The sequence below is a fragment of the Salvelinus namaycush genome, chromosome 2, assembly GCF_016432855.1.
Source record: "Salvelinus namaycush isolate Seneca chromosome 2, SaNama_1.0, whole genome shotgun sequence".
In the NCBI taxonomy this organism is placed as follows: Eukaryota; Metazoa; Chordata; class Actinopteri; order Salmoniformes; family Salmonidae; genus Salvelinus; species Salvelinus namaycush.
This window is the reverse complement of record NC_052308.1, coordinates 61,530,728-61,542,721: the sequence shown is the minus strand read 5'-3', so window position 1 is coordinate 61,542,721 and position 11,994 is coordinate 61,530,728. Positions and strand designations below refer to the sequence as shown.

General features: G+C 44.1%; 1 protein-coding gene across 2 annotated transcripts in view; it reads right to left on the bottom strand.

The window, feature by feature from the left end:
• Positions 1-1,900: 1,900 nt before the first annotated feature.
• The window catches only part of LOC120065405 (sprouty-related, EVH1 domain-containing protein 2-like), a 31,619-nt gene continuing 21,525 nt past the window's right edge, over positions 1,901-11,994 (bottom strand). The window contains exons 5-6 of one of the 2 annotated variants that reach the window (XM_039016394.1): positions 5,681-5,869; positions 1,901-5,424 (exon numbers count right to left, since the gene is read on the bottom strand). In XM_039016394.1, the coding sequence (XP_038872322.1) occupies positions 4,705-5,424; positions 5,681-5,869 (909 nt within the window). In that variant the 3' untranslated portion in view covers positions 1,901-4,704. The remainder of the gene's footprint in view (positions 5,425-5,680; positions 5,870-11,994) is intronic. The other variant, XM_039016402.1, reaches the window with a different exon arrangement.

Genomic DNA, 11,994 nt, shown 5'->3' with positions numbered 1-11,994 from the left:
CATGATGGACGGTATCCTTGCATCTCAACCGTCTCTGTTGTCAACTCCTAGGCTCAGGTCAGGGTGGCAAAAATTTGTATGGTGTATTGTATGGTGACGCCCATCTTGGACTAGGTTATTTAGAAATGTTTGAGTGACGTGACGGCATTTTCAATAGCACTGGATATGCCGAATAACTATGATACTGAGAGCTACAACCAGGTAGTGGACTACAATAAGTTCCATGATATGTCTCACTCTCAACCCTATGAAATAGGCTAGCTTTCGCTGAGAAATAGTTAATTTTTTTATTTAACTTTTTTTTATCTAGGCAAGTCAGTTAAGAACAAATTCTTATTTTCAATGACGGCCTAGGAACAGTGGGTTAACTGCCTTGTTCAGGGGCAGAATGATATATTTTTACCTTGTCAGCTCGGAGATTCGATCTAGCAACCTTTCGGTTACTGGCCCAACGCTCTAACCACTAGGCTACCTTCTCAAAATGTCTCCTGTTTTTCCCCTCTCTAAAATAAGAAACTTTTAAGAAGTTTTTGACTGAACAGCTATAGCTACTGATTGGGGAGCTAGCTAGCAATTCACAGCAGACATTGACAAACCTGGGAAGGACAGGCTTACTGCTAAATATAAGTTATTCTTGACATCCACTCAAAGCTAGCTTGCTAGTAAACTTGTTAGCAGTCACACTGACCAACCTTGCTAGCACTCACCTCAAAAAATAATGGTGGTGTTGTCCAGTTGAGTCAGAGAACACTTACACAGTTATAAATTGGCAAACATTTTCATGTTTGTGTTATAAACTTATTTTAACCTATATTCATTGCTAGCCATCTAAGCTTACCGGTATACTTGCTTGCATGGGAATGCGCACACCTTGACAACAAAAGTGCCATTTCGACTCACGGAAACAACCACGTGCTCAACAGTGCTGAAAACCTCTCTGCGGGGAACCAAGTTACAGGCCTACTCCTTCCCATCATCATACTGTAACATGTATTTCAAAACATGTTAAACAGTGTTTATGGATGTCGGTTAATATAAATCTATAAAACTATTTTAAGGGGGCAGGCTATGACATCGCAGTACACAAGCCTTAAATAAGAACGGCGAAGATGGCCACAGCGTTTTAAGTGCTGGTTCTTTCTTTCAAACCCCGATTCAAAAGGGGAAGAAAAAAAGTGACCTCATTAGAATAAAGTACGCCTTAAATGTTTGCACATGTTGAAGTTTGATACTATTTGCAGTCGCCGAGTTCCGTAGCCGGCCAGGGCCTTCAGGGACCTCGCTCTCTGACTTTCATATGCATTTCCAGAGACCCACAGAGCAAAACAATATTGTGCCCTCTATAGATTTTAGAGACTTGCGGAAAACGGTACAGCTCTGCGAACCTGTCTAGCGCCTAACGGAAAAATTTCAGTCTTGACAGATAAGGGGGGGGGGAGAATACTCTGGAGCAAAGACAGGATCTGACTGCTGCAGTCTTTCCCTCTATGATACACACATACGATGGAGATGTGTTTTAATCAAGAACATGCGTATACTCAAACTGAAACACTCTCTCCCCACATGCCCTGGCCCACGTATGTATTTACCGTGTTGCAGCAGGATGGTACTGGGCAGAGTAGCATGAGGTCGATCAGCTGCCCCCTCCGCACCAATGCTCCTAAAGAACGGACGCAACACAGGGAAGTGCTGGGCTACAACACCGAACTACTGTTGAAAGGTTCTATAGGAATACTATATGGATGCTATGTATACGGGATAAATGTTCAGGCTGTGTGAGATGCCACTGTGTGAGATGCCACTGTAACATGGTTTAATCTCTCAAAAACCATGTCTCTGTAAAACACAGTGGAAATGAACACACGCACACACGGAAAAATACTTACTATCCAGGCCATGCTTCTGTTAGTTTCCATATGATGTATTGGCATTTATACAGATGTTAATTTCTCTTTTCTCATTTTAAAAGCAAAGAGTCGTGACGATCATATTAGAAACAATACAAAAATATAACTTAAAATGTACATCATACACTTGATATATATATTTGAGCTTTTTTTTTTTACAGAGGTAAAAATGCAGATTGTAAAAAAAGAAAAAAGACAATCGATTTAACTTTTTTTTTTTTTTTTAACATTAAAATAAAAAAAGACTAAGTATATATATATATATATATATATGAGATAGATGAAGAGGATGCTTCAGGCACTTTCCTTTAATAGTTAAATGTGTGCAGGAATTAGACACCGCACCAAAACAGACAAACTGCTTTTGGTTAACTTTTCTTTTACCACAGATAGAAAAATAAAACTAGGATCTTCTCTACAATGAATGGCAACAGTATTGCAAAGCTGACAAACAGGAACACACAGCAGAAAAAAAAGGAAGGAAGAAAGGCAGAGAGAGAGAGTACAGAGAAAGACATGGACACAACGACAGCTTTTGTACAGAATCCGCAATGCCATGGTACCTTCACCCATTTAACCCCAGACATTGCTTGGTACTTGAATGGTTATGACGATTAGTTAATGTATGACTGGGATAGATAGCATAAGATGTCTTTTCTACCACATTGTTGCGACTCGAGATCGGGTACTTCACAGCAATTTGCGCATTTTGTTCATAAGGTTTTTCTGATTAGTGTTGTGCTTCATACAGAGAAGGATCAAACAATGTTCCTCCCACGAGGTGAGGTTACAGGGTGGTTTAAATTTGAGGCTAGTTTTTGTTTCAATACATACATACATACTGTAGCGTCCATTTTATTTTTGTATACATTTTGACACCACCTGACCGATGTGATTGGCTGACAGACAGCCTCCTCCCTTGCCATTGGCTGTAACGTAATACTGAGTAAAAGATGGGATTTATTGGACTACAGAACAATAGATAAAAACCCTTCTCCACAACTCTGGTCTTGGAGAGCTCCTGGGTGTGCAGCCTTTCGTTCCAGCCCTGCAGTAACGCACCCGTATCAGCTAATCGTGGTATAGACTGAGGAACACGATTAGGTGAATCAGGTGTGCTAGCAGGTCCCTTCGTTGGAGAACCCACAATCTTATACCCTTGAAGGGGGTATGAGCAACCAGATCAAAACAGTACTTTCTCTCGAGCTAAAGTTGAGGGAAACTCTAAAGACAGAGTTTCCCTGACAGTTAGCCTCGTTGAGTGTCCTTTTGAAAGACAAAAGAAAAGACACACTAAAGAAAGCACCATTGACATTGTAGTGGACAACGACATTATCCATCTCAAAAGGTGGCAAAAAAAACCTCCTCTTCCCCTCTTGGCTGTGTTCAGTTTACAATAGGACCGTTCCCTTCCTCTTAACCCCCCAGTCCCCTAGGCTGGTGTCTAAATTTAGCAAGGCAAATAAATAAAAACTATATCAAAAGATCAACATCAAGCATCAACTGAATAAAAAGTCACCTAAGGCTCGAGTTCTCCTCCTCCACTGTAATAAAACGGTTGATTGAGGATTATTATCTTCAAAAAATGACTAATTTAGATACTCTATATAAATGCTGCAGCTTATTTTGTCATTTTGGCTTTCAGTTGAAGTCACAACAATAGCAATCAGGGATACATTGCTGCCCATTCCATTTTCCAGACCTTTGCACAAAGGAAGACACACACACACAGATTAAGTGTCTAAAGCCGAGTTTCCCCATCCAATACTCAAGTACCCCTGACCCATTTTATCTTTTGTTCTGGGCCGAATCCACAATACATTCAGTCTAACTTGACCGAGCAGTAGAATGGTACTTTCATGTTTTTTCCAGGTGTGTCTCCACTGACATGAATTGATATTGGGTTGAATTTGGTTATAAAATGTGTATAGTCAGGTACCTTCCTGGCCACAGGTCTAATTGTGCTGTATAGTCAACTCCTATAGCCATGGACAACCATAGGAGTTGACAAAACAGCACAGCTCTGGGACCAGGCTAGGTCAGGAGTAGTCAAGGAGCAGAACGAGGAAACACCGGTTAAACGTTTGCCTTTTCTTGAATTTCATTGGCTGGGGAGGGGCAGACGTGATCACAGTTGGGCTGCATCCCACATGGCACTCTATTACCTATATATTGCACTACATTAGAATAGGGCCCATTGGGCTATGATCAAAAGTAGTGCACTTTATAAGGAATAAGGTACCATTTAGGACACACCTTTGATTTAAGTGCCTCTGCCTTACAGGCGGGAACCAGCTTGATCTGTGATTGATGGTGAGCCATGGCGAGGGGAACACAGTGAGAGCCCCCCTCAGAAAACAACGCTCACACTGACCTCACACAAAACACTGAGAAAAAGAAAAATATTCAAGTCTTTAAAACACATGAGTGTAAAAATATAAAGTACCTGTTTATATATATTTATATATAAATGAATATTCATTATTTTAGTCTTTGTAATGCAAGGACGTGGAAGCCGTAGGCAGGGTACCCCTATAAAAATAAAAAAACGAACAAAAATAAAAACAATTGGAAACGTATTTTTTCTCTTTCTTTCCACCGAGAGAAACTTCCATTTCCAAAATAAATCGGGACAAGCCAATTGTTTTCCCATCTGGAATTTGGCCGAGAGAAGCAACAGCGAAAACAAAAACACAAAACAAAAGAATAGCGAGGCCACCCACTTCTGGTCCAGTCCCTTCCATGTGTCTCTGTTCTACTCTCCACTCTCTCTCTCTCCGTTGGCACCTCCCGGCCCTCAGCCCACGGCTTTGTGCTTGCCCCCGCAGCAGTGGCAAGCCACCCCGCAGCGGTAGCAGGTGCGCAGGGGGGCGTAGCAGCACATGCAGGGGGCCAGCAGCGACAGCCCAACCAGGGCCAGCCAGCGCAGGCAGAAGCGCTCGTCGCTGGTGTCGCACGAGCACGGGTCCGAATAGTCGCCCTCTGGGTCCGACATGCAGTGGTAGAGCAGGCTGTCCGCGCACCACATGAAGCTGACCCGGTGGATGCACGTCTGGATGGGGTCCGGCGCCTCCTGGCACCGCCCGCGCCTGTTCTCCTCGTGGTTGAACATGTCCCGGCAGTAGACGCAGCGCGAGCGCTCGCCGTCTTCCTTCCGCCGCTTGCCCTTGAGCTGGAGAGTGCGGGGCTGGGCTGTGACCACTGCCCTGTGTCCCCCGATAAGGCCACCCCCACCTAGTCGGTCCACGCAGCCTATCTTGGGGTCCCTTGTGTGCTGGTATGGATCAAGGCCCAGGGGGTAAGGGTAGGTGTAGTCGTGCTTGGGCGGCTCGCTCTTGGCGAAATGCACGTAGGCGTCGGCGTCCTCTGGGTGCTGGATGAGCTTGTCGCGCGCGGCGGTGGCGTGCCGGTAGTCCTCGTACCCGGTCAGCCAGGTCCGCTCGCGAGGGTTGATGCGCACAATCTCCTCCTCTTCCTCCACCTGGAAGCTGACGTGGCGTGGGAACACGGGAACCGACTGCAGAGATAAAGGAGAGCAAAAAAAATGAGAACTACACAGACAAGTCTACAAACTACAAAACATGTCTTCCAACAAGCAGTCAACTTCCAGGCCTAACTTGAAATACATTCACATTACCGCCATAGTTTATGCTTCAAGAATAATCATTCCCTCTGTCCCTCCCACCTACCCATTGTAGTAAAGAATATAGCCGCAACCATCTAGCTCCAATGCATATGATATTTTTTTCAAGATCAAAATTTTGGTGACCCACCTTCGCCACCGTCGTCCCCCAGCCACCCACCTGATCCAGGAAGTAGTGGTCCGAGTGTCGGTGCTGGTCGTAGAAGTGACCCAGGATGCAGTGGTGCCGACGCGGCTCGCAGAAGCTGGGCGGGGCCAGGGTCTGCAGGGGCTCCTTCTTCTGGGAGTGGGAGGAGTTGGATGAGCTGTCGGTGGCATTCTGAGACAAGACCAAACCAAACACGAGTCAGGACTGGGTCATATTCATTAGGGCACACAACAGACAACGTTTTGCAACTGAAAATTAGCATTTCTTATTGGACAGTTTCAGATAGCCCCTCCTGTTTTGGTCAGTTTTCTTCTGCTTGGTGTCTAATGAACATGACCCATGACTACATGGGAGTAATATCAGACCAAGCTTACCATTAGAAAACATCACTGCTTTCTGGAAGATTGTGTTTGGCTACGCTAACTCAACACGCAGTATTTAGGACAACGTTAACGGACACTTTTCTCCACACCGAAAAAATAAAATCTGATGTGTTATTTTTTTGGGCAATATATGCGGCTCTTCATTTATAAATGCTCTGTCCGCTGAGGCTTTCCCAAGTTGATGCCCAAGAGACCAAACAGCCTCAGATCACGCGCTCAGATCATGTTCGAGCCTCGGATAGGACAGTGAAACACACGCGCTCGCAACTGCAGGCGACGTGCAGATGTTTCATTTCTCTGTCATGCTGTCATGACTGAAGCCAGCGCAATTTCCTACTATTTGTGTCCAGGTTAAACGTGGGACGTCCCTCATTATAATCAGTCGGTTAAATTCATGGTTATTGCATCATTTTCAGATCTATTAGAAGCGATTCATAGACGAAACAACAATGTAATTTAACCAATTGACTGGCCAGAGATCAGGGCATTCATCAGCAAAGACGCAGTGCAAGCTGATAGTATTTTGGACAACCAAATTGAACTCAAAATTATTGATGAAATCGAAGTGTGGCAGCTGTATGGTGGTTTGCGATTCATAACTTACATTTTGCCGGTACTACATGTAGTAGTAGGCCAACCGATAACACAACGACGGAATGCGTTTGAAGTGATGATGCGCCGCGGAGAACAGCTTGCACGTCCAGCAAAGTACATCGCCATTGGCAAGCACACAGTTCGTGCAGATCAGGGATTTTCGTGGCAGCCAGACGAGACAATCGAAGGAGGATGCGGTGAGCAAAGTTACTGTGCTCGAATTTAGTCACGCTTGCTCTAAATGGATTGATGCTTCCAATTGTACATGTTGTAAACAACATTTTGGGGGGATGATTAAAGCTTATACACTATGGCTGGATTTATGTATTTTGGGGATGTATGTATTTTTTTCAATGCTACATTCATTTGGCAGACCTAACTTGATTGACCCTCTTTCTACAAGGCCTAGTCTATGAGAGGCCTAATCCTAGTTGTATGAATATTTTGTTAATGCCTAGGCTATAAAGGTGCATTCAGGTAATTAACTCATTATTATGCATCAACATTTTAATTTGATTAATTATTTGTCAGTCATTCTTTAATTTGTTAGGCTATACAATTAAGTAGATTAATGAACTGATAACATTCATATATTACTTTTTTAGAATTTTTTTTTTGAATATGATAGCATGTATAACAGAATGCAATATTCTATGTGAATGTTCATTAATGTTAATTTGTGTATTAATAATCTGAAAATCAGTCTGAAATTGAATATTTCTCCTATTGTCCATATCCATATAGCAGAGGACAATGTGGTAAAGTACTGTTATTCCTTATCCACCTAATGATAATGATTATTTTTTTGAGATATATATATATACACATACAAACACACGTCAGAAGTTTACATACACCTTAGCCAAATACATTTAAACTCAGTTTTTCACAATTCCTGACAATTAATCCTAGTAGAAATCCCTGTTTTAGGTCAGTTGAGATAACCACTTTATTTTAAGAATGTGAAATGTCAAAATAATAGTACAGAGAATTATTTATTTCAGCTTTTATTTCTTACATCACATTCCCAGTGGGTCAGAAGTTTAGATACACTCAATTAGTATTTGCTAGCATTGCCTTGAAATTGTTTAACTTGGTTCAAACATTTCGGGTAGCCTTCCACAAGCTTCCCACAATAAGTTGGGTGAATTTTGGCCCATTCCTCCTGACAGAGCTGGTGTAACTGAGTCAGGTTTGTAGGCCTCCTTGCTCGCACATGCTTTTTCAGTTCTGCCCACAAACTTTCTATAGGATTGAGGTCAGGGCTTTGTGATGGCCACTCCAATACCTTGACTTTGTTGTCCTTAAGCCATTTTGCCACAACTTTGGAAGTATGCTTGGGGTCATTGTCCATTTGGAAGACCCATTTGTGACCAAACTTTAACTTCCTGACTGATGCCTTGAAACGTTGCTTCAATATATCCACATAATCTTCCTGCCTCATGATGTCATCTATTTTGTGAAGTGCACCAGTCCCACCTGCAGCAAAGCACCCCCACAACATGATGCTGCCACCCCCGTGCTTCACGGTTGGGGTGGTGTTCTTCGGCTTGCAAGCCTCCCCCTTTTTCCTCCAAACATAACGATGGTCTTTATGGCCAAACAGTTCTATTTTTGTTTCATCAGACCAGAGGATATTTCTCCAAAAAGTATGATCTTTATCCCCATGTGCAGTTGCAAACCGTAGTCAGGCTTTTTTATGGCTGTTTTATAGCAGTGGCTACTTCCTTGCTGAGAGACCTTTCAGGTTATGTCGATACAGGACTCGTTTTACTGTGGACAGATACTTTTGTACCCGTTTCTTCCAGCATCTTCACAAAGTCCTTTGCTGTTGTTCTGGGATTGATTTGCACTTTTTGCACCAAAGTACGTTCATCTCTAGGAGACAGAACGCGTCTCCTTCCTGAGCAGTATGACGGCTGCGTGGTCCCATGGTGTTTATACTTGTGTACAGATGAACGTGGTACCTTCAGGCGTTTGGAAATTGCTCCCAGGGATGAACCAGACTTGTGGAGGTCTACACATTTTTTTCTGAGGTCTTGGCTGATTTCTTTTGATTTTCCCATGATGTCAAGCAATGAGGCACTGAGTTTGAAGGTAGGCCTTGAAATACATCCACAGGTACACCTCCAATTGACTCAAATTATGTCAATTAGCCTATCAGAAGCTTCTAAAGCTATGACAATTTTCTGGAATTTTCTAAGCTATTTAAAGGCACAGTCAACTTAGTGTATGTAAACTTCTGACCCACTGGAATTGTGATACAGTGAATTATAAAATAATCTGTAAACAATTGTTGGAAAAATTACTTGTGTCATGCACAAAGTAGATGTCCAAAACGACTTGGCAAAACTATAGTTTGTTAACAAAAAATTTGTGGAGTGGTTGAAAAACGAGTTTTAATGACTCCAACCTAAGTGTATTTAAACTTCCGACTTCAACTGTGTGTGTGTGTGTATATATATATATATATATATATATATATATATATAATTCCCCCCCCCTCCTTTTTTTCGCTCACCGTTAAACAGTGAATCAATTTTGCCTGGCCTTAGTGGACCAAAGATGTTCCACAAAACATTGAGCCGTTTTGGCTTAGCAATGTAATGAACGATACCACAAATTTTGGAGCCAAAGAAATGCAAAAAAAAAATCTTACAGCCAGTCTGAAGCGATTACAATGGTTCAAACGGCCCAGGAAATGCAGGAGGGGAGTTTTCCCCCAGTGGGTGGGAGATAACGACACCCTTGATTGGGCACGAGAACCCGTGCGGGAAGCAGACTCCCATCGGCCCTTTACACAGAGACCAACAAACCGACCTGCACATGGCATGCGCTCAATGGGCCATTGCTGAGGTAAAAGCGTGTCATGGCTCAGAGTCAAAATCTCCCTACTTCTGTATGTAATTAACCAACAACCCCCCACGCCCCCCAAAAAATAATTCCTTCAAGAACAAAAGAGTGGGGAAAACTGTTCTGAAGTCCCCCTTTTATATTGAGGGTAGGTTAAATTAATTCCAGCTAGGAGACTTACAGCCCCTTTAGCGTCGAGCAAGACCAGAAGTGTGGTCGATTGCGTCACTAGCTGAGGCCGGCGCGGGGCACCTCTTTCATGTGGCGGTGTGCTTTTGAGCTAACTCGGTTCCCCAGTTCTCCTTACCGCTGCCAAGGCGCATGCCAGAGGACCGCTAGACTGCGGTAATCAGACGAGGGGGAATCCGGCCACGGCATATGATATCAAAATGAGAGCACCACCTCTAGTCCACTCCCATTCACTTTGGACGGTTTCTGGTTTCTTAGTCCTAAGTTTATTGGACCCCAAGCCACTTGCTATAGAGGGCTTCAGTGAGCCCGACCAAAGCTAAAAGTGGCATCCCTTCCTTGGGCGATGCCAAGAGCTTGGTTAGGGTTGAGCAATGTTCTTTAGGAGGCGAACCGGGGCCCCTGTCTGATGGAGATGATTACAAACACAGACCCTGTTCAGATATTTACTCCCAACAGCAGGGCTTGAGGGGAAAAAATAAAAATAGGGAGAAAGAAATGCTCCTGAGCACTAATAGCGCAAGACCTATGGAATGTAAAAGCGCTAAATTGCCCATGTTCATCACAAAAGCCACGGAAGTCCACCAGGCGTGTTGATTGGGGGGAGATGTGAGATGTGTGTGGCGCAGCGTCTGATTTCAAAGGCATACCTCTGCCTTGTTTGGAGATTTTCATCATCTCTTGGTTTGGGGGTGAATGGAGGTGAATAAAGACTGGAGATTAAGGCAAGGGGCTGCATCTGGTGGGGGGCACGAGCTCTTTGAGGTAATTACAGAGTAACACACACAAACGCACAAGCACACACACAAGCCAGCTACTAGCCACTGTGCCCTAGAGCACAGGAAAAGCCAAATAGTAGGAGCTGTGTGTGTGTTGTGTGCTAAGTGTGATTACTGTGGGGCCGGTTGGGGGATGTGTGCGCCAGGCTCTAATTGGAAGTGTGTTTGTGTGTGTGCGCATATGTAAGGGATATATTTGTAAGTGTGTGTGCATGTGTGTTCTTGTGCTCGGAATGATTTCTGTGGTTGGGGAGGGGGGAGGGGTGTATTTGTGGCTGAGCTAATTATCAATTTAGCCTCCAGACCAGACACAGGAATGGAACTCGCGGCAGCTGGTGATTCTAAAACTACCCTCGGCCTCATCGACACTACAGAGTGGACAGTCTGGTCACCAGCAGCCCATTCAAAAAGACCCTGATGTCCAAAAGGGTGAGACAACACACACGCAGTGTGAGGCGTTTGAGCCTCCTGCACCCTTGTTAAACACCCCCCCCCCCACACAAGCACCAAAGGGAGACATTCCAACAGTCTTTCCAAATCTCACCAGTCACACCGGACCTTCCGAAAAGAGGAGGAAGTATTGCATCATCCAAGGGAGTGTGTTGTTTACTCTTGACTAATATTGTTCTAGTGCCGGGGGGGGGGGGGGGATAAAGGTCATTCGTCATTGTCCTCTCTCCTCCATCTGTGCCGGGACTTCAGTTCCCTCAGGCTTTTCGAAAAAGACAGATCCTATCTAATACAATGTGACCTTCCCCCTCTTCAGGCTAGCTCTCTGGGCCACTGGGGAATGGGGCTAGATTCCAAAAGAATACAACAAAAAAACGGGGGGGGGGGGGTGTCTGCAACCGAGGCGAATTGGAGTGTTCCCTTGAGCGGACCTGCTTTTTCTAAGAAGGGCCAGCTATGTAAACAGGGAGGCAGTGACGGATTACTGACGGACCCTCTTCCCTCTGACTGGACATCCTGTGGAAACGACACGCTAGGCCCTTTTCCTCTTTGATGCCATCGGAAGGGAGAATGAGTAAAAAAAAGAAGAGAAAGAGGGGAAGCGAGAGCAAGGACCTGGACTTCCCATTACTATCAGATTTAGGATAAAGGCTAGGTACGCCAGACAAGAGGAAAGCAAATTAGTTACAATGGACGGATTCACTAGCTTAGTATCATCAGGTTGCTATTATTAATGTTGAGAGTGGATAAAGTTGTGTAGCAGTGAAGGCCCATCTCAGTTTCTTTTAGTTGTAGTGTAGTACTTTACCATTTCCTAGTCATGTTCTTTAGTTGCGTCTTTTCTCTTGGCTTGGTAATCTTGTCAGCATCACGTTTTAGCGTGTCTAGTTATGTGTTAGCATGTTTGCTAACTTAAAGGGACACGGCGAGATTTCAAAATGTAGGTCATTTTTCTACTTACCCAGAGTCAGACGAGCTCATTGAAAACCATTATGTCTCTGCGTGCAGTTTGGAAATGATTGAAGTTAGCATATCGTTAGCTTAGAGC